The sequence below is a fragment of the Hibiscus syriacus genome, unplaced genomic scaffold, assembly GCF_006381635.1.
Source record: "Hibiscus syriacus cultivar Baekdansim isolate YM2019G1 unplaced genomic scaffold, ASM638163v2 tig00001425_pilon, whole genome shotgun sequence".
Classification (NCBI taxonomy): domain Eukaryota; kingdom Viridiplantae; phylum Streptophyta; class Magnoliopsida; order Malvales; family Malvaceae; genus Hibiscus; species Hibiscus syriacus.
In genome coordinates, this window is record NW_024061872.1 from 39,018 (window position 1) to 58,065 (window position 19,048).

At 36.5% G+C, this 19,048-nt stretch overlaps 3 protein-coding genes and 2 pseudogenes across 4 annotated transcripts; 4 read left to right on the top strand and 1 right to left on the bottom strand.

The window, feature by feature from the left end:
* On the top strand, positions 1-1,864 carry LOC120126560 (aspartyl protease family protein At5g10770-like). The gene is made up of 3 exons (XM_039144722.1): positions 1-216; positions 446-886; positions 976-1,864. The coding sequence occupies exons 1-3, from the start codon at positions 30-32 to the stop codon at positions 1,797-1,799; spliced, it is 1,452 nt and encodes a 483-aa protein (XP_039000653.1). The 5' UTR covers positions 1-29; the 3' UTR covers positions 1,800-1,864.
* A 2,742-nt stretch (positions 1,865-4,606) lies between these two features.
* LOC120126497 lies at positions 4,607-6,304 on the top strand (annotated as a pseudogene).
* Positions 6,305-7,857: 1,553 nt separating this feature from the next.
* Positions 7,858-13,346, top strand: LOC120126570 (uncharacterized protein sll0005-like). Of its 2 annotated transcripts, XM_039144732.1 has the most exons (14): positions 7,858-8,046; positions 8,405-8,507; positions 8,643-8,889; positions 9,148-9,189; positions 9,500-9,571; positions 9,703-9,836; positions 9,992-10,151; positions 10,338-10,422; positions 10,828-11,030; positions 11,144-11,305; positions 11,596-11,745; positions 12,295-12,555; positions 12,696-12,971; positions 13,077-13,346. In XM_039144732.1, exons 1-14 carry the CDS (start codon positions 7,989-7,991, stop codon positions 13,329-13,331), a joined length of 2,208 nt encoding a protein of 735 aa, XP_039000663.1. In that variant the 5' UTR covers positions 7,858-7,988; the 3' UTR covers positions 13,332-13,346. The 2 variants fall into 2 exon arrangements, with proteins under 2 accessions (XP_039000663.1, XP_039000670.1); XM_039144739.1 differs by lacking the exon at positions 13,077-13,346 and having other exon boundaries at positions 7,859-8,046; positions 12,700-12,968.
* Positions 13,347-13,877: 531 nt separating this feature from the next.
* LOC120126583 (probable protein phosphatase 2C 59) lies at positions 13,878-17,492 on the top strand. Its single transcript, XM_039144751.1, has 9 exons — positions 13,878-13,972; positions 14,117-14,381; positions 15,366-15,493; positions 16,039-16,137; positions 16,224-16,382; positions 16,510-16,596; positions 16,692-16,783; positions 16,977-17,051; positions 17,173-17,492. Exons 2-9 carry the CDS (start codon positions 14,302-14,304, stop codon positions 17,329-17,331), a joined length of 879 nt encoding a protein of 292 aa, XP_039000682.1. The 5' UTR covers positions 13,878-13,972; positions 14,117-14,301; the 3' UTR covers positions 17,332-17,492.
* Positions 17,493-18,134: 642 nt separating this feature from the next.
* Positions 18,135-18,813, bottom strand: LOC120126508 (annotated as a pseudogene).
* Between the last annotated feature and the right edge of the window lie 235 nt (positions 18,814-19,048).

The following is a 19,048-nucleotide window of genomic DNA, read 5'->3' on the forward strand; positions in this document are numbered from 1 at the left end:
AAGATAAGAAAAAGAAAGAAAGGTGTAGCATGGGCGCCACTAGCATTCCCCCGGCCTTCCTCTCTGCTAATGAACTCCTCCTTTTTCTATGCCTAATTGTGTGCTCTTTGGAGGGCTTTTCCTGTGCTGAGAGCCATCAATATCAGTATACTCATACCATCCATGTCGCCTCTCTTTTACCCTCCTCTGCTTGCACCTCTGATGCTGCTGCACAAGGTTAATCATCTCTCTTTCTATGTATGTCTGCATGAAATGATTATGCTATTATTACAATGGTTTCTTGAACTGATTGCTGCTGGTTTCTGTACATTAACAAAGGATGTATGGTTTTTCGGTAGGGAACTAATCATATGATAATTCCAAACATATAACTGAATGGACTTTTAGTACTAATGCTTTTATGGTTTGGGAATGAATATTTATGATGAATGGTGTTGAGTTTCAGCTTGGGACAAAGATTCCTCTTTATCGGTTGTCCACAAACATGGCCCATGCTCTCAACTCCATCAAGAAAAAGCAAGTATTCCCACTCACGCCCAAATCCTCCTCCAAGACGAAGTCAGGGTCAAGTCCATTCATTCAAAGCTTGCCAAGAACCTAGACCTCAACAATGCCAAGCAGACCGATGCAGCGGCCCAACTCCCGGCCAAGGATGGTAGCCTGATCGGCTCAGGCAATTACATAGTCACAGTGGGTCTTGGCACCCCAAAGAAGGATCTATCACTCATATTTGATACCGGAAGTGACATCACATGGACACAATGCCAGCCTTGCGTAAGAAGATGCTATAAACAGAAGGATCCGATTTTTTCACCCGCTTTATCCTCCACTTATTCCAATGTTTCGTGCTCCTCCACGGCCTGCAGTTCACTGAATTCTGCAACAGGTAGTTTTCTTTGGTCAAAATTGACACTTGTTAACTTACTCGAGCAAGAAAAAGAAATGTTAGTTCACTCTTAATATATATGCTTTCAGGTAACTCGCCTAGCTGCTCATCAGCAGCTTGCGTTTATGGCATCCAATATGGAGACTCCTCCTTCTCAGTTGGATTCTTTGCTAAAGAAAAGCTCACCTTGACATCAAGGGATGTGTTCAACAACTTTCTATTTGGATGCGGACAAAACAACCAAGGTCTTTTCGGTGGCGCAGCTGGTTTGCTAGGACTTGGCCGAAATAAACTGTCTCTGCCTTCGCAAACCGCCGTAAAATACAAGAAAATCTTTTCCTACTGCCTGCCATCATCTCGAAGCTCAACTGGTTTCCTCAGATTCGGAAACGGTCGCGTCTCGAAGTCTGTAAACTTCACAACATTATCAACAATCCCCCAAGGGGAATCCTTCTACGGTATCAACATTATCGGAATAAGCGTCGGTGGCAAAAAACTATCAATCTCGGCATCGGTTTTCGCTGGCAGTGGCGCCATCATTGACTCCGGAACCGTCATTACGCGGTTGCCGCCGACTGCCTATTCAGCACTAAGGTCTGAATTTCGAGGACAGATGAAGCAATATCCAATGGCACAACCACTTTCCATACTGGACACATGTTATGACTTTAGCAAGTATTCTACTGTTACAATACCTACGATAAGCTTCTTGTTTAGCAGGGGTGTTGAGGTTCCGATAAACGCAAGGGGAATTTTGTACGCTAATGGTAAAACCCAAGTGTGCTTAGCGTTTGCCGAAAACAGCGACGACTCGATTGTGGCGATTTTCGGGAATACACAGCAGAAGACATTGGAAGTGGTCTACGATGGTGCTACAGGGAGGATTGGTTTTGGAACTGCTGGCTGCACCTAACTTTTAATTTTATTTACTATTTCAACCATCTTTTCTCATCTTATATATAAAACTATACTTTTGAACTTGTTTTTCTATTTTATATATATAGTTTATTGTATTATTAAGTTGACATAAAAAAAAATTGCTATCAACTGTTATATAATTATAATCATATGAAAAAATGATTTAATTGATATAATCATATCAATATATTTTTCTTAGACATTTTTTATTTTATCCAAAGAAAAAAGGCCATTTGTTACAATAACATAGAAAACAAAAAAAAAAACAACCAACAACAATCAGCTAAGAGATACCTCAGCTATTACAAAGTCGGACATTAATATCATCAATCTTGTTAATATTCCTTTCACTTGGTCGAATCTGGACTACCTCTTTATTACCTTTCATCAAGACATCAATCGACCAAACTCTTCTTCGAAAATGCCTATAATTCCTTTCTTCCCAAATGCTATAGACATGAAAGCCCCAAGCAATTTTTAGAATCACAATGAGAATAGTCTTCCTTTTAAGATGCATCAGAGGACAAGCAAACTCATGCTCTTAGTTCTTAACAATACAAGAAAGGTCACACAGAGCCATAATGCTTTCCCACAGCTGCTTGGCAAATGTGCAACCAAAAAACAAGTGATCTCTTGTTTCAAACTTATTACCACAGATAACACGCAATAGATTTTCCACATGAACACCCATCCTCAACAGTCTCTCTTGGGTAAGAAGCCTATCAAGAATGACCATCCAAACAATGATGCTATGCTTGGAAACGTGCCCCCGAACCAAACAAGATTGTGTCAAGAGACCTTATGATGCTTAACCCTAAGCTCTTTTTAGATACAACAGGTCTTGAGAGAACAAACATTCGTTCCATGAAACAGTTGAAGAGCCTTCAGTCTTAATTTTAAGATCTTCTTAAAGCACCAGCTAACAATAATTGGTATACCAACATGCCAGAAAACCTTATCCTTCAAGACATAAGCCTTGATCCATGCCACACATAAAGAGCCCTCACCAGCCAAGATGTTTCTAATCAGTTTCAAAATGCAAGCTCTATTCCAGCCATCAATATCTTTGACACCAAGCCCCCTCTCAGATCTTAAAAGACAGATTTATTGCCTTACAGCAGTATCAACTTTCTTCTAGAAAAATTGAGAGCATAACTGCTCAGTCCTCTTTATTGCAGCCTGGGGAAAAATGAATTGTCTACATCAATAGTTAGATATGCCAAATAAAATAACCCTTATAAGTTGCAATCTACTAGCAAAACTAAGGTGTTTATTAGCCCATAATTCAACTTTGCTCTAATCTTATCAATGAGACTAATGCAGCCCTTCTCCGTAAGCTTTCTGGTAACTAAGGGAACACTAAGACACTTCACAGGCAAGCTTCATACTTGAAAACCAGTAGCAGTCCTTCTCACTGACCCCAACTATGAAAATTCCACTTTTGGCAACATTCAGCCTCAACCCAGACATAGAGTAAAGCTGATCTAATAGAGTCAGTAGTCCCTTTACAGAAGATAAGCAGATCATCTGCAAAGCAAATGTGGGTGAGCCCAATCTTTTTAATTTCAATTTAAATTGGTCCTTAAACTTTTCAATATTTTAATTTCATCCTCAAATTATGATTCTCATTCTTAATTTGTCCTTAAACTTTTGAACATGTCAATTTCATCCCCAAACTATGATCCTTATTCTAAATTGGTCCTCAAACTTTTGAATCTCTCAATTTCATCTTCAAATTTATCCAAATATGTAATTAGTTTCAATTATATTTAACCTAATTTTTTTTTTCAAACATATAAAAATACAACTTGGCCTTGCGATTTTATTAACAAGAGATTTGATTAATATATACATATAGTTTGGGATGAAATAAAAAAATATTCAAAAAGTTTAGGGACCAATTTAGAATGAATTTCATAGTTTGAGGACTAATCTAGAATGATAGTCATAGCTTAAGGATAAAATTGAAACCTTTAAAAGTTTATGAGACCAATTTAAAATAAGAGTCATAATTTGAAGACGTGTGATGCAACTAACTCTATATGCAATTTTTTGTTGGTTGTCATCCCGATTTCAAGGCTTCGCTTTGATTAATCCAGACTGACCCGCGTCGCACACCTAACTTTGTTAAGTGAGTCTCCTAGTAGGGATTTTCTATGTACATAAGGACTCGAACTCAATATCTTGCTTAAACGATATCAAGCTACTTATCACTTGAACCAACCCTGTTGATAATTATATACGCAATTTAATTTATGATATTTAAGAGAATTATTTGTAGTATCATCGTTGAAATGTGTATAAGTGCGTTGACATCAACTGTTGGGGGTAGTTTATGCTCCAATGCCTAATTTTTCGATTAGTGGATCAGCCATTAGTTGGACTTCTTCCTTTTTGCACTCTAGTGGTTGACTCATGCCTCACAAGTGCATCGTAATATGATAAGCTAACTTTAGGGTTTAATATATAAATAATGTATTATGAATATATTAAATAATTTTTTTAATTTAAGAGTTTTTTTTTATGATTTACAATCATTTAATTTATTGATATATGTAAAATTAGACACAGTGAAAAAATTAAAATATAAATGATTGAATTTGTAGTATATGTTTCGGTGCAAATGCTATTTCATTGGGAAGTTGCAGTTCTAATAATAATTGGACTAGCAACAATAGAAATGTAGATTTCCAATATAATTTGACTAGCAACATTAAATATAATTTGGTCATCCAATATTTAGATCAGTGGTATATATAAAGTAGCAGAGGGTGTGGATGAGAAAAGACAAGAAAGATAAACATGGGCGGCACCTTACTCTCTGCGAATAAACTCGTTGTTTTGCTAAGCCTAATTGTCTTGTGTTTGAAGGAGGGGAATGGCAGGGGCAGTCCACATCAAACTCATACCATCCAAGCCGCATCCCTTTTACCCTCCTCTTTTTGCAGCCCTGCAAAAGGTATGCTACTGTTTTAGTAATTATAAATACTTGATGGTATTGAATATGTTTATTTGTTTCAGCTACGGACAACGGGTGGTCTTTACGGGTCACCCACAAGCATGGCCCATGCTCTGAGCTCCATCAAGAGAAAGCAAATATTCCCACTGCGACCGAGATCCTCCACCAAGACGAGGGCAGGGTGAAGTTTATTCAGTCAAAGCGTGCCAAGAAGCTAGGCTCTAAGGTGACTAATGTAGCCAATCTCCCAGCCAAGGACGGTACGGTGGTGGGTCAGGAAACTATGTAGTCACAGTGGGTCTAGGCACCCCAAAAAAGGATCTTACTCTCATATTTGATACCGGCAGTGACCTCACATGGACACAATGCCAACCCTGCGTAAGGTCTTGCTATAAACAGCAGGATCCAATCTTTTCGCCCTATTTATCATCATCTTATTCCAATGTTTCCTGCGCCTCAACTGCCTGCACTGCACTCACTTCTGCTACAAGTAATTTTCCGTCAACTCATTTTTGGGTTTAAGATATTATGTTTATATTCTAGTGAAAAAGAAATGTTATTATATGACACTTGTATCCTTTCCTTTCAGGTACCTCGCCCGGCTGCTCATCATCGGTTTGTATCTATGGCATCCAATATGGAGACAACTCTTTCTCAGTTGGATTCTTTGCTAAAGAAAAGCTCAGCTTGACACCGAGGGATGCGTTCGACGACTTTCTATTCGGTTGCGGCCAATACAACGGAGGCCTTTTCCGTGGTGCAGCTGGTTTGATAGGACTTGGCCGAGATAAACTATCATTGCCCTCACAAACCGCTGCAAAATACAACAAATTTTTTTCCTACTGCTTGCCATCATCCCCATCCTCAACGGGTTTCCTCAGGTTCGGTAGACGCTGCCTCTCGAAATCCCTAAAGTTCACACCTTTATCAACAATGTCCCAAGGGACATCCTTTTACGGCATCGACATTATAGGAATAAGCGTCGGTGGTAAAAAACTATCAATCTCGGCATCTATTTTCGAATCCGGAGGAGGTGCCATCATCGACTCCGGAACCGTCATTACCCGGTTGCCATCGACTGCTTATTCGGCACTGAGGTCTGCGTTCCAGCAACTAATGAACCAATATCCTATGACAAAACCATTGTCGATACTGGACACATGTTACGACTTTAGCGGATATTCCACTGTTTCTGTACCTAAGATAAGCTTCTTCTTCGGTGGAGGCGTGGAGGTTCCGATAGACATCAGTGGAATATTTTATGTTAATGGTGTGTCACAAGTGTGCTTAGCGATCGCCGGAAACAGGGACGATTCCTCTGGGACGATATTCGGGAATACTCAGCAGAAGACAATAGAAGTGGTTCACGATGGTGCTAGAGACAGGCTTGGCTTTGGAATTGGTCGATGCACCTAAGCTATATATATCTGCTTTTAAAATTTTAAATAATGGGTTTACCTTTCCAAACTTACTGGTAATACATATTAGTTTTAGTTTTAAGCATCTTCTACTTCTATGTATAATTCAAGGGGGCAGCACAAATACACAAATGTTGGCTTTCAACTTTATAATAAACAACTATTAATAAGATCAGAATTTGATTAACAATGAAGTACAATTTAAATTTGAATTGATTAAAATACAAAATGAATGAATTTAAGTACTCCTGAAAACTTTAAAATTCAAATTGAATTTCCTCGGTCCAAAATTTAAATCGAATAATAAAATTGACATTTATTAGCAAAATTGAAAATATAACGGGTTCGTTTGGTTCTAGAAAATATAGGGTTTTTTTTCTTAGAAAACAGACAACGTGTTTGGTTGTAAAATAAAAAAATGAAAACAAAAATAAGTAAAAATATGAAAACATAAAAAAGATTGTTTCGAGTGTTTCCATTAAAATTGTTTTGGAAATTTGGAAAATAAGAAAATATGAGATCTAGATTTTTATCTTAACTTACATGAGCTCAAATCCTTCTAACAAATTTTTTTAACTTAATGGTATCTTAAACCCTCAAACTTTTGTAGACAAATCAATATGATCCATAAAATATTTTCACACTTAATGTGGTTCTTAAACTGAACTTTTTAATAATGTATATATTTAATGTATTGAATATCTTAATAATTATTTATATTTTATATTTAAAATTAAATAATTTATTATTTTAAAAAAAAATTAAATAAGTCCTCAAACTTTTTTAAAAATCATTATGCCCTCAAAATTAGTCAAAAAAAAACAATTAAGCTCATTTATCACATAATCATCCACCCGTGTACTATCATAACAATATTGTGAACTACAACATCAATATTGTAGATTTTCATGTAAGCTTCGTGAATTGTCATGTATGCGATGTGACGATCAACGCATCATTCCACTGGTTAAATTGCACCTTGTTTTTTTCTTCTTAATTTAAGAGTCGCATTGAGTGCAAAAAATGTTTAGGGACTATATTAGATTTTTCTCAAAAGTTTTTGGAACCACTAAACATATTTTTTTATTTTAATGACACTTTTGTGTCTTCTTACTTACAATAATATTTTTTTAGTTTATTTTTAAAATTTAATTGATGTCCAATATGCATCAATTTTATATTATTATTATAAACTAAAACAATTTTTGTATTGTGAAATTTCTAATCAAATTTTTTTTTTATATTTTCATAACTCATGTATGAAATTTATGTAATGGAATTTTTTAATAATTATAATTATAATTTAATTATTTAATAACTGTTTGTTCATTTCTATTTAATAATCTTTATTATTTTTATCTATGAATCAATTTTCTATTTATATTAACCAAACATATTTTATAATTTTAAAAAGATTAAAAATGAAAATTATTTTTTAAAAAATAAACAGAAAATGTTTTCTAAAACTAAACTGCCCCATATTTATAAAAATCCTAAAATTAAATCAGTATTGGGCTACCAATCACGGCCTCAACTTTAATACAGATGAATCCAAATCCACTAAATGCGAGTTAGGCCCATCTTTTTCCACGAGAGAGGGAAGCGGTTGGCGGTTCGTGAATGCTGGAGGCGCAATATAGGCATATAACGTGTCAACATTTCTGCAACCGAAAGCAAAAACATTGGCGCAGCCCGTCCCGATCACTAGCTTCGTTCAAATACGCATTTTCACAAACAAATTGTTAGCATAAGTTAAAGCTTCGATTGCTGCCTGACATCTTTCGTGCCCCTTTATACGATTCGCTCAATGAGGAAAGTGTTCGCCACTCTCAGCCGTCATCACCGTTTCACATTGCTCTCCACTGGTATCAATTTTCTGTCCCTGTTCATTATTATATCAACATTAATATCAATTGCTGCACTGTGCTTAATTTCCTTCGATGCTAGTGTTAACATGATGATTTTTCTGGGGAAAAAGAATCTTTGAGCCACGTGTTCTACTGAGTTTTAGGATTTTGAAGCCCTTTTATAGTACCATGCTGGGCATTTCTAAAACTTCATACATGTAATATTTTTTTGGATCATATTTGTTTCTAACTGGTATAAGGAGGTCATTTTACCTTGGGTTGTTTATTTAGTAATGTTGTTGCAGTTTGTTTTTGCGACCTTGAGTGTATGTGAATGTTAATGTTTATATTAGTTGATTGCTCATATTTGTTGCAGCACTAAACCATAATATACCTGTTGAAATTATGATGCGTCGTTCTATTTCCCTAGAAGTTCAGATGGATACTGGACATCCATTTTACTTGCTGCAACAACATCTGTAAGTACACTCATATTTACTACTTTACTTTGATGCTCCGAATTGGGTTATATAAGTATAATAAATAAATAGGTGAATGTGGAGTTTCTTTAATATCTGCAATTTCACACTTACCTTGCAACGGTTTTTGTTCAGGTTTTCTACGGGTTTTGCCAGTGTGCATGGTGAGAGGCCTTCTGCAGAGTATGCCAAATTGAGGAAGGAATCACTAGAAAGTGAATTCGGGCATACTGTTGGAACGCACAGCTCGAAAAGTATTTCTGCTGTCTACAGATTTGGCCCATTTCTGGCTTTGTACAGAGCAGCAATCATTTCATATCATGTGTTGAAGTTGACCATTTGGCAATTCTTTTTTCGAGACATAAAAGAGCGTGCGGTGAAGGTATTATATGGCTTTTATTTTTTAACATGTTTTGTTAATAACTTGAACTTGGTTCTGAATTCATGGATGCATCCAATATGAGAGCATAGTAAAACTTCTAATACCTTAGCATAATCTGGCTAACCTTGTGCTAGAATTTTGCTTGTTTTAATGTTACAATTTCATGTTATTTGGCCCTTGTTTTTGTTAAAACTATCATATCTTTCTTTTTGTTTTCTTTGGTTTCACAAGCTTATTGCATTTCTTACTCTCTTTCAGTTTCGTGAGATGTTAATTCGCTTGGGTCCTTTCTATGTTAAGGCAAGTTCCTTTATCTTTGTTTTACCGTACTCTTTATTTCTTCTGAACTGTTCTATTAAGTTGTGTATTGGATTTTGTTTATTCTAGTTTCTCTTTACTAGTTTTACAAAATTTAGCAAACTTCACTGTTCCATTTTTCTTTTTGTTGAATTGGACCCAATGCATGGAAATTTCTTTTATGGATCTGAACTCTGAGTGTTGATGTCAACTTTCCTTAAGGGGTTTGAGGACTCGATGGTTGCTCTTTTAATTAGGCTATAGACATGCAAGCTTATATTGTTCTATTGTTTCCTTTTGTTTGGGTATTCAGCTTGGGCAGGCTTTGAGCACAAGAGCAGATATATTGCCATCTGTCTATTGTCAAGAGCTTGCTAAGTTACAGGTATACAAGTATACAACCCTTTCTTCAAACATACTAATAAAACTATGGGTTTAGTTGGTGAGATTTATTAATTATTGGTATTTATATTTGTTTTTTCTTTCTCCTACTTGAATCTTTTCTATTAATGCCAGGATCAAATTCCCCCATTTCCAACCCATATTGCAATAAAATCTATTGTGACTGAATTGGGTATTCCAGTTTCTGAAATTTTTGCTGATATAAGCCAAGAGCCTATTGCAGCAGCATCTTTAGGACAGGTGTATAAGGTCAGACCACCATTTTTGTTAAAGGGAATACAACATACTGTCCCCCGCCCTCTCTTCCCATATCCTCTTCTTAGGTCAAAAATATTCCAACTCAAAGGTCTATATTTTTTAGAAAGCTAAGGCTAAATGTCTGCTTCATTGCTTTAAGTCTTGCAGCTCGCCTTCATTCTGGAGAACTTGTAGCTGTTAAAGTGCAGAGGCCTGGTATGTCACTCTTGTTGACCCTTGATGCACTGTTGTTCCATATGATTGGGGGCCAATTAAAGCGATTTGCAAAAGCTCGCAAGGATCTGTTAGTTGCTGTAAATGAAATGGTGAGTCTTCCTCAAGCGTGTACATATTCCAATCATGTTATAATGTTTCAATTATAAGTTACCGTGTATGCATTTCTGAAGGGATCTCTGATTTTGATATCTACAATAGTGTGTGCATTTGTATCATCATGTTTTCATTGATGAGATTGTACATACTAATGGACATCTTCAGGTGTCTCTTAACAGGTAAGGCACATGTTTGACGAAATTGATTATGTGTTGGAGGCTAGAAATGCTGAACGCTTTGCCTCTCTTTATGGTGTCTGTCCTGGTAAGTATTTTATAATTGCTTATGGCATTTTAAATAATTTAATGGTTAACAATTTGTTATATGATTTCCTTCTTCCATACATCAAAATGCCGCTGCATGTTGTATTTGATGCTGTCAATTTAACCTTTTGGCGAGCCTTGTGATTCATGAGTGGTTATTCTTATTAATGCAATTTCCTCGTGGGTACAGGTGATAGCCATACTTGTAATCAAAATAAAAGAAAAACTTGTAGATGAGGGAAGGTGGTTTATAGTTAAAAAAAGCGAATTTTAAATGATTTCCTTCTTCCGTACATCAAAATGTTACCGCTGCATGTTGTATTTGTTGCTGTCAGTTTAACCTTTTGGCGAGCCTTGTGATTCGTGAGTGGTTATTCGTATTAATGCAATTTCCTTGTGGGTACAGGTGATAGCCATACTTGTAATCAAAATGCAAAATATATGAATGCCATCAAAAACAAAAATGGAAAGGGAATTAAAGTGCCAAAAATATACTGGGACCTGACACGAAAAACTGTTCTTACAATGGAATGGGTAGATGGAATTAAGCTCACAGATGAATCTTCCCTGAAGAAAGCATGTCTAAACCGAAGGGAACTGGTTGATCAGGTAATCTAAATAAGTGTTTAATTTGAGCTTTTGGCTATACTAAATATTATTGTAGCAAATATATGGTGTAACTGGGTTTAGTTGGATTTATACTCCTTTTGACTGGTTGTTAGGGAGTGTACTGCTCTTTGAGACAAATGCTTGAGGTGGGGTTTTTCCATGCTGACCCACATCCTGGAAACCTTCTTGCTACTAGCAGTGGATCCCTTGCATATATTGACTTTGGGATGATGGGGGATATCCCTCGCCATTACCGTGTAGGACTTATTCAAGTGGTAAGAGCTGTTCCATTGATAATTATACGAGAAGGCTGCTTGATTTTGTTATTGATTGTCATGACAGATTCTCTATGCATTCTGTTAGTATTCAAAATATAGTATTCATGATCATGACTAATACTCTTAGCCTGTTTTCTATTAATGTGTTACATGCACATGTCATATCCTCCTTTTGCATGTTTGTTATTTTATGGATCTTCATATCATGTTCTTTGAATGGTGATGCTGAGCTTTGATGGTTATTCCCTGAGGTTGTGTTTGTGATTATAAGTTCTTGTTTCTTTCAGCTTGTGCACTTCGTTAATCGTGACTCTCTGGGATTGGCAAATGATTATCTTTCATTGGGATTTATTCCTGAAGGAGTTGATATACAATCCGTGGCAGATGCTTTGAAGGCATCTTTTGGGGATGAGACTCAGCAATCTAAAGACTTCCAGGTTTTTGCTTGTGTCTCTTTACCTTATTTTTCAGTTTTGTCTGTTGGTAACATAGTTTAGTTATCCCTCTTTGAATACCAATAGGCATAATAAGCACTTCAAAATGCATTTGTGTTATTAGGTTAAGTAGCTCTACAAGTTTGTTAGAGTGATTCTTGTTATTTGTTTAACTCAATGATGAAGAATTGTCAGTTATAATGAGAGATTTGTGTTAAAGGCTGTGCTGCTTCTTAAACATGATTACTTGTTGTGTTGCCTAAATATAGCAAGTATCAGTTCAATTGTACTGTTTTTTGGTGAAATATGAACTATAGTTTCTACATTCCAACAATTGGGTTGCAGCATGAGATTCATTCGAGTTTTATTCTCTTTAAAATCTACATGTGTTTACATTTTCTTATCTAAAATAGTCGGCATGATAAGTTCTGTGTGTGTTTTGGTCACTTGTCTGCGTATCGTAAATTCGCTGCTACTTTTCTAAATTCGCTATTACTTTTCTAAAAGCACGACTCATGTCATGACTTTCCTTTGCTTTGCTTTGGATTTCAGAGTATAATGAACCAGTTATATGATGTGATGTACGATTTTAACTTCTCTCTTCCCCCGGACTATGCTCTTGTGGTAAGAGCTCTTGGTTCACTGGAAGGGACAGCAAAAGCGCTTGATCCTGATTTCAAAGTGGTTGAAAGTGCATACCCATTTGTGATTGGAAGGCTTTTGGCTGATCCCAATCCTGACATGAGAAAAATCTTAAGAGAGCTTATCATCCGTAATAATGGATCCATTAGGTGGAACCGCCTAGAGCGCTTGGTAGGTCTTTTCTCTTTGTTATTACATATAGAGACTGGTTTACATTGACAACAGAGTTGTTATCTGCTAGTAAAAATAAAGACAATTTATCTGCTTTGATTGACGTAATCGCATCATGGATGTGGTTCATCTTGTATCAGGTAGCTGCAATATCAGAACAGGCTTCTGAATCATTGGATAAACATCCCAAGATTAAAGAAAACCACTCCCCTCCGTCAGAATGGAAGTCATTTGACATGCATGCAGTTGTTGATGCCACAGAAGATCTTCTGCATTTCATTCTCTCTGAGAAGGGTCTAGTGGTGCGGGTTTTCCTCCTACGGGATATAGTTCAAGCAGCCGATGTTTTTTTGCAGGACGAATTTGGTTGTAGGCTAGAAGCTGAAAGCAGAGCAAGAGGAACTTCAGAATCTGAGGTTCGCGATGTATTTATTGATTAAGTAGCTTTACCTTAAACTTGTTTAAGGAAGCAGGTCAATCTTTTTTCTTCTTATTATTATACTATACTTTCAAATTTGCAGGATCATGCAATGATGAAGAGAGTGACTAATGGATTTAGGTCTCTCCATCAAGCAGTAAAGTTGGCCCCTGAGATATGGATAGCAATGTTGATGCGGCTTGCATTGAAGCCAGAAGCCCTTAGCTTTTCTATAGACATCATATCAACCGTCTCGTTGCACGTCGGCAACAAATTCCCAGATACTTGTTGGGTTTTTATGTCTAGACTATGTCACAAGTTGACCAAAAATCATGGACCTGACCCTTCAATTAGATGATAATTAATTTTTGAAGTCGTGATCAATAATCATGTTAAAAATATGTTTGTAAAGTGATCCTTCTACATGTGTGCCACGTGTATAGTTCAATTCAGCTACCCTATATAGTTTTGAAGACCGACTTTTTTCTGTTCACATTGTCGTATCGTATTGTAAGCATGAAGAAAAGGGTAGATCGTATTGTAGGCGTCTCTCTATAAAGCGACACGTATTTAACCACCTCGGTTTTGAACATGATCACCCTTTTCTTCTTTATTTTACCCAACTGCTCATAGTTTTGTAATAAAAAGTTATTACAAGTTTATTTATCATTAATATTTATTTCTTAAATCTAATCAATCAATTAAATTCAAATCTGATTTGATGAGTGAAACTGATTAATTTTACTTTGGTTAATTCACCTCTAAGTTTAAAAGAATTAGATATTCTGAAATGATGTCCGAAATTCAATTGGTAAACTCAAATAATAAAAACTTGGGGAATTTGAGCCTCTAAATCTAAACTAAAATTGAGTATAATTCTCTCTCTGGAACCGTTTCCTTTCTTTTGTACGTCTCCTTTTTTCCTCCCCTTTTAAACCGCTTTGTTCTCTCTCTCTCTCTCTCTTATAATGGCATCTCCTTTCGTTTCCTTTCATTAAGGTAAGCCGTCTCCTCTCCCTTCTCCATCACCTTCATTTATTTATTTAATACTTTCCTGATAATATACCAAGCATATCAACTATTTCTCAAGTTTCAATTGGTATTAGTTTGAACTGGATCTGCAATTTTTTTGTTGCTTCGCAGGTTAAGATTTGAGATGGTGCTGGAAACTTGAAGACTGTTTGGTTTGAATTAGCAGCCAAATTAGGCCTTTTCCTTACCTTTTATCACCTGAAACATCTCTTGTCAAATACGCTTCTACGTTTTGTTGTTTCCTGATTTAGATACTAGTGATAAGAAGTGAAAATTTTGAATGCTCGAGCTGTAAGATGGGCTATTTGAACTCTGTTTTGCAATCCTCAAATCAGGTTCATGCTGAATATGGACCGGTCAGCGGCGGAGGCCTTAGGTTTCTGCCATCTCTCCTTCTTTCCTTTTCATTATTCTTTCCTTGGATCTTGAATTTCTTCCATTGCTACCCTTTTTTGCGTTGGAAGTTACTCCTTATTAAATTTCCATATGGTTCAACACGTGTTTGGCTCTTCACGCCATGTCTGAATTTTACTGCATATTTGATTTCCCCCCCCCCCTTATTTAGTTTGTATGATTTCTGAAAGTAGATCCTTTTTATTCCATACAATAAAACACTGGCTTATTATTGTAATTTTTCATTGAAAATGGAAACATCAACTTTAATAGTGAGATATCCGTTATTTACTTTCCTTTTAGACAAAGATCCCTGCTGGATAGCTTGCTCTAGGTTAAATCTTGGTAATCATTATCATTAGCAAAGGTAGACAAATCTCCAAAAAATTGGATAGTTCATTTACTCGCAAATTTAGATCAGCATGCTCATAAATTCTTGTGGATCTTTTCCTTTAAGTGGGTTTTCACTGCATGATTTTGGATAAACCTACAATGGAATATCAAATTTGTCATTTTTGATGCGTGCAGTGTGATAATTTCTCAATCGTTTTCATGATGAATCATTTAGTTTCTTCTTTCTTCCATTCTTTATGAGTAAGGATAAAAAGGCAGTTTGTTGTGTTGCCAATATTACTCAGACAATAACAAATTATTATTCGCATCAAAAATTTACTTCATGGTTTTATCATGTATTTTCAAGTCTTGTATTTTGAATAATTGGGAATTTAATTTTTGTATATTTTTAGTCTGGAATGAATTGAGTAATAGATTGCCTGAAGAAATATCTTCTGTGATTATGACCTAGCACATAAACAATTAGATCAAAACTTTTCCTGAAACATTTTTCGCTTAAATTAGATGATAATAAGAAGTACTCCTATGTTTTTATTGGGTTTACATCTTTTCCTGAAAATTGCATTGATTTGTATAATGTCTAAAATTAAATGTCACTTGTTTTCTGGTACAGCCAGAATGGAAAATTCAGCTATGGCTATTCAAGCTCTCCTGGGAAGAGGTCTTCAATGGAAGATTTTTATGAAACAAGGATTGATGGTGTTGATGGAGAGATAGTCGGTCTTTTTGGAGTTTTTGATGGTATATTTCTCTCTTACTTTCTCTATATATCTCTCCATATTGGTAAATACTTTTTTCCTAACATCCATGGTGATTATTATTTGTATGTTAAAGAGTGTATGAGAATCACGTTTTCTTTGGTTTTAGCCTTTCTTCATTTGATAATCTCAGTTCAAAGTTGAGCTTTTTCTTCCTTGGTTTTGCTATAATCCCTTCGGATAGAGGCATAGAGCAAGATACACTGTTACAATACAAGTGTATTCTCAAGTCTCAATGTAGAGAACGTATCTGAAAGGATTTCAGGGAGATTCTGGTATTAGTTATCTGCTGCAATGTGGTAGCAATATTGGAAGCCATTGCTCATGGGCTATTATTGGCTCGTGACAGTACTGTGGTAAACTATATATTCTATGCTGTGGCAGTACATTATCTTCAGCCCTAAAATAGTTTCTGTTACTATGCATCGTCATTAAGATCATAACTGCTGTAACATAAAAGCAATGTGTTGCTGGCTAGTCATGCTTAGTTAATTGTTTACTTAATCTTTACACGCAAGGCTGTTTCAGGCCACGGAGGTGCACGGGCGGCTGAATATGTGAAGCAAAACCTTTTCAGTAATTTGATCAGGCATCCAAAGTTCATATCTGACACCAAATCTGCTATAGGTTATTCACGTTGTGACTGTATCTTGTAGTTGTGTCTTTTCTAGTGGGCTGGTCTAACTTGTCTTTCAAATTGTTTCCAACTGCAGCTGATGCATACAACCATACAGACTCTGAATTTTTAAAATCAGAAAACAACCAGAATAGGGATGCTGGGTCAACTGCTTCTACTGCTATACTTGTTGGGGATCGTTTGCTAGTTGCAAATGTTGGTGATTCTCGAGCTGTTATCTGCAGAGGAGGCAACGGTATGATTCTTCTTTCCTATTGTATTCATCTGATACCTGACACACATGATGTTGCCATCTGCTTTACCTGTATCATCTTGTTGGAGAGTCATTTGATTGCTGCTGATTTGTAATATTCCGCTTGCAGCTTTTGCTGTGTCTCGTGATCACAAGCCAGATCAAAGTGATGAGAGACAACGGATTGAGGATGCAGGAGGATTTGTCATGTGGGCTGGTGCGGATTGACATCTAGCCATATCTCTATCCCTCTATTTCCTGTATAAGCTGTTCTATGTGTAAAGTTTCTTCCCTTCATGTTTATCTCTGTAGGAACTTGGAGAGTGGGAGGTGTTCTTGCCGTCTCTCGTGCATTTGGTGACAGGCTCCTGAAGCAGTATGTTGTTGCTGATCCAGAAATTCAGGTCTGCTTGGAAGAATTAAGATGGGTTTATCAAAATTTTGCAAGTAGCCTTGATTGTTAGATTTCTGCCTGGGGATAGAAAACTATATAGGGTCCCTACTTAAGATGATTATATGAGTAATAATTTTTCATTGATGTTAGTAGTATTGATTTTTGAGCATTCTACAACTCGTGTATCTTATTTATGCTTTCAGGAGGAAAAAGTTGACAGCTCGCTTGAGTTCCTTATTCTTGCTAGTGATGGACTGTGGGATGTTGTTTCAAACGAGGTATGGAAATGGAACACTTTTGTTTTTCAACTTGATGCATCTTGGTAGTAGTTTGGGCAGCATTTTGGTTCTGAAATGAGCATAGTTGGCTTCCTTCCTAACTGCTCTTTACCTTTTGCAGGAGGCTGTGGCAATGGTAAAGCCAATACAGGATCCTGAGCAGGCAGCAAAGCGGCTGATGCAAGAGGCATGCCAGAGAGGTAGCGCAGATAATGTAACTTGTGTTGTCGTCCGTTTCTTGGCTAATCAAGGTGGTTCCTCTCCTAGTGTTTCTGCTTAACACGTCCCTTCCTAGTAATTGCTAAACACGATGGCTGCTCGAGTTGAAATGAACTTCAATAGTAATAGTTAGTCATAGAAAGAAAACTATTAACCGCACAATATAATGGGTTCCCACGTACCAATTTATGTAAAGAATGCCGAGAGACTCGAGTCCTTTTATGTTGTAGATGTAATGAAATTTGTTTCTCGTAGTTTGTTCGCAATCCTTGTTTACGAACACACAGTAAACGAAGAATTTTCTATGCGCTTAAGTTCATTCATTTAAATGCTCTGGGAAAAAAAAGAACCGATCATAGACTCGGCACTTTAGTAGCAATTCAAAATTTCCAAGGGTTTTTGGGGATCGGACATTGTAATAAGGCTGTTCTTGAGCTTCAAGACATCTCTCTTAACTTTAGGCAATAGCTCATAGTGTTAAACAAGGAATAAAAAGAGAGGAATTAAAAACAAAAGCTAGCATCGAGTCGGTTTGCTATTTCATTAACAATTCTAGTGGATACAATTAATGGTGAGCATGTTCCCTGTTTCGTGCCTAAAATATTCGAGAAATTGATGAGTTTGGATGCTTTGTTTCTGCAATCAATGTCGCCCCGGACCCTGTTCCAGGCTAAGAAAACTATTCTTTATTTCCTTTATTCTTCCATTTTTGTAATTTAAATAACAGAAGCTTATTCATTGAGTTTGCGTAATGAAATTGAGCAGCTGTTTGGCTCAAGAAGAAGTGTATGCGTGTTTCCTTAGTTTTGTTGTTGCGACGTTTGCCTAAGTTTGGCCAACTGTAAAACAACTGAAATTCACAACTCTTATCTTCTCTGAAAAAAAAAATACATTTCCCGGCGATTGAAAAAACAACCAACTTCTCGGGACTGAAACCCAAAGAACATCAAACAGAGGACAAGAAACATAACCAAAACAGTAAAAATGGAAACCAGCTAACTGCACTAGTTTTGGTCTTGGGTTTGTTGTTGTCTCTCATGCTTCTCTGGGTTTGCTGAATTCTCTGTAATCCTTGCCAATTGTTGATGATGATCATCCATCTCTTCTTTCACTTTCAGCGCCTTTCTCTGGTCCTTCCTCTTCTTTTAACTCACTTTTATCACCAAAAATGGAAGCTTTAGGGGTTGCCAAAAACGTGGGCTTGAGTTCACCAGCCATTATAACCATATCTTCTCCTCATAAACCTTCACCTGCTCGTTTGAATCGACCTCATTCCCACCGCTTTCGACATCATCAGCCGTTGTTGTGGTCCAAACGACCCGAGAGTCGGCAGTAGGAGCAAGCTAAGATGAAGAGAGCGAAAGCGATGAGACCCAGCATTGCTGCTAGGCCTCCGAAGAGGTAGGGGACGGGAGAGTGCCATGGGGAGCGTGGTTGCGCCATTGCTGGTGGTGACAATAAGGCCTTTGGTGATGCTTCTATTGCGTTAACGTTGCAGATAGGTCTCATTGTTTTAATGGAAAAGGTAGAGGAAATGAATGTTAAAGTGTGATGGAGCCCGAGGATTCATATTTATAGCAGGTCGAAACCAAAATTAAAAAGAAAATTACTTGTACATTATTGCTTACAATTGTTAATGACATTTAAATCTCGGGAAATGGATATAATTGGCTATGTGTTTAGAAAATTAGTTGTCTCCTAATACATGACTTAATAGAGGTCTTAAAACTTTTAATCTTAATTTAAATTATGTCTAAATTTATTTTAGTTTAAATTTA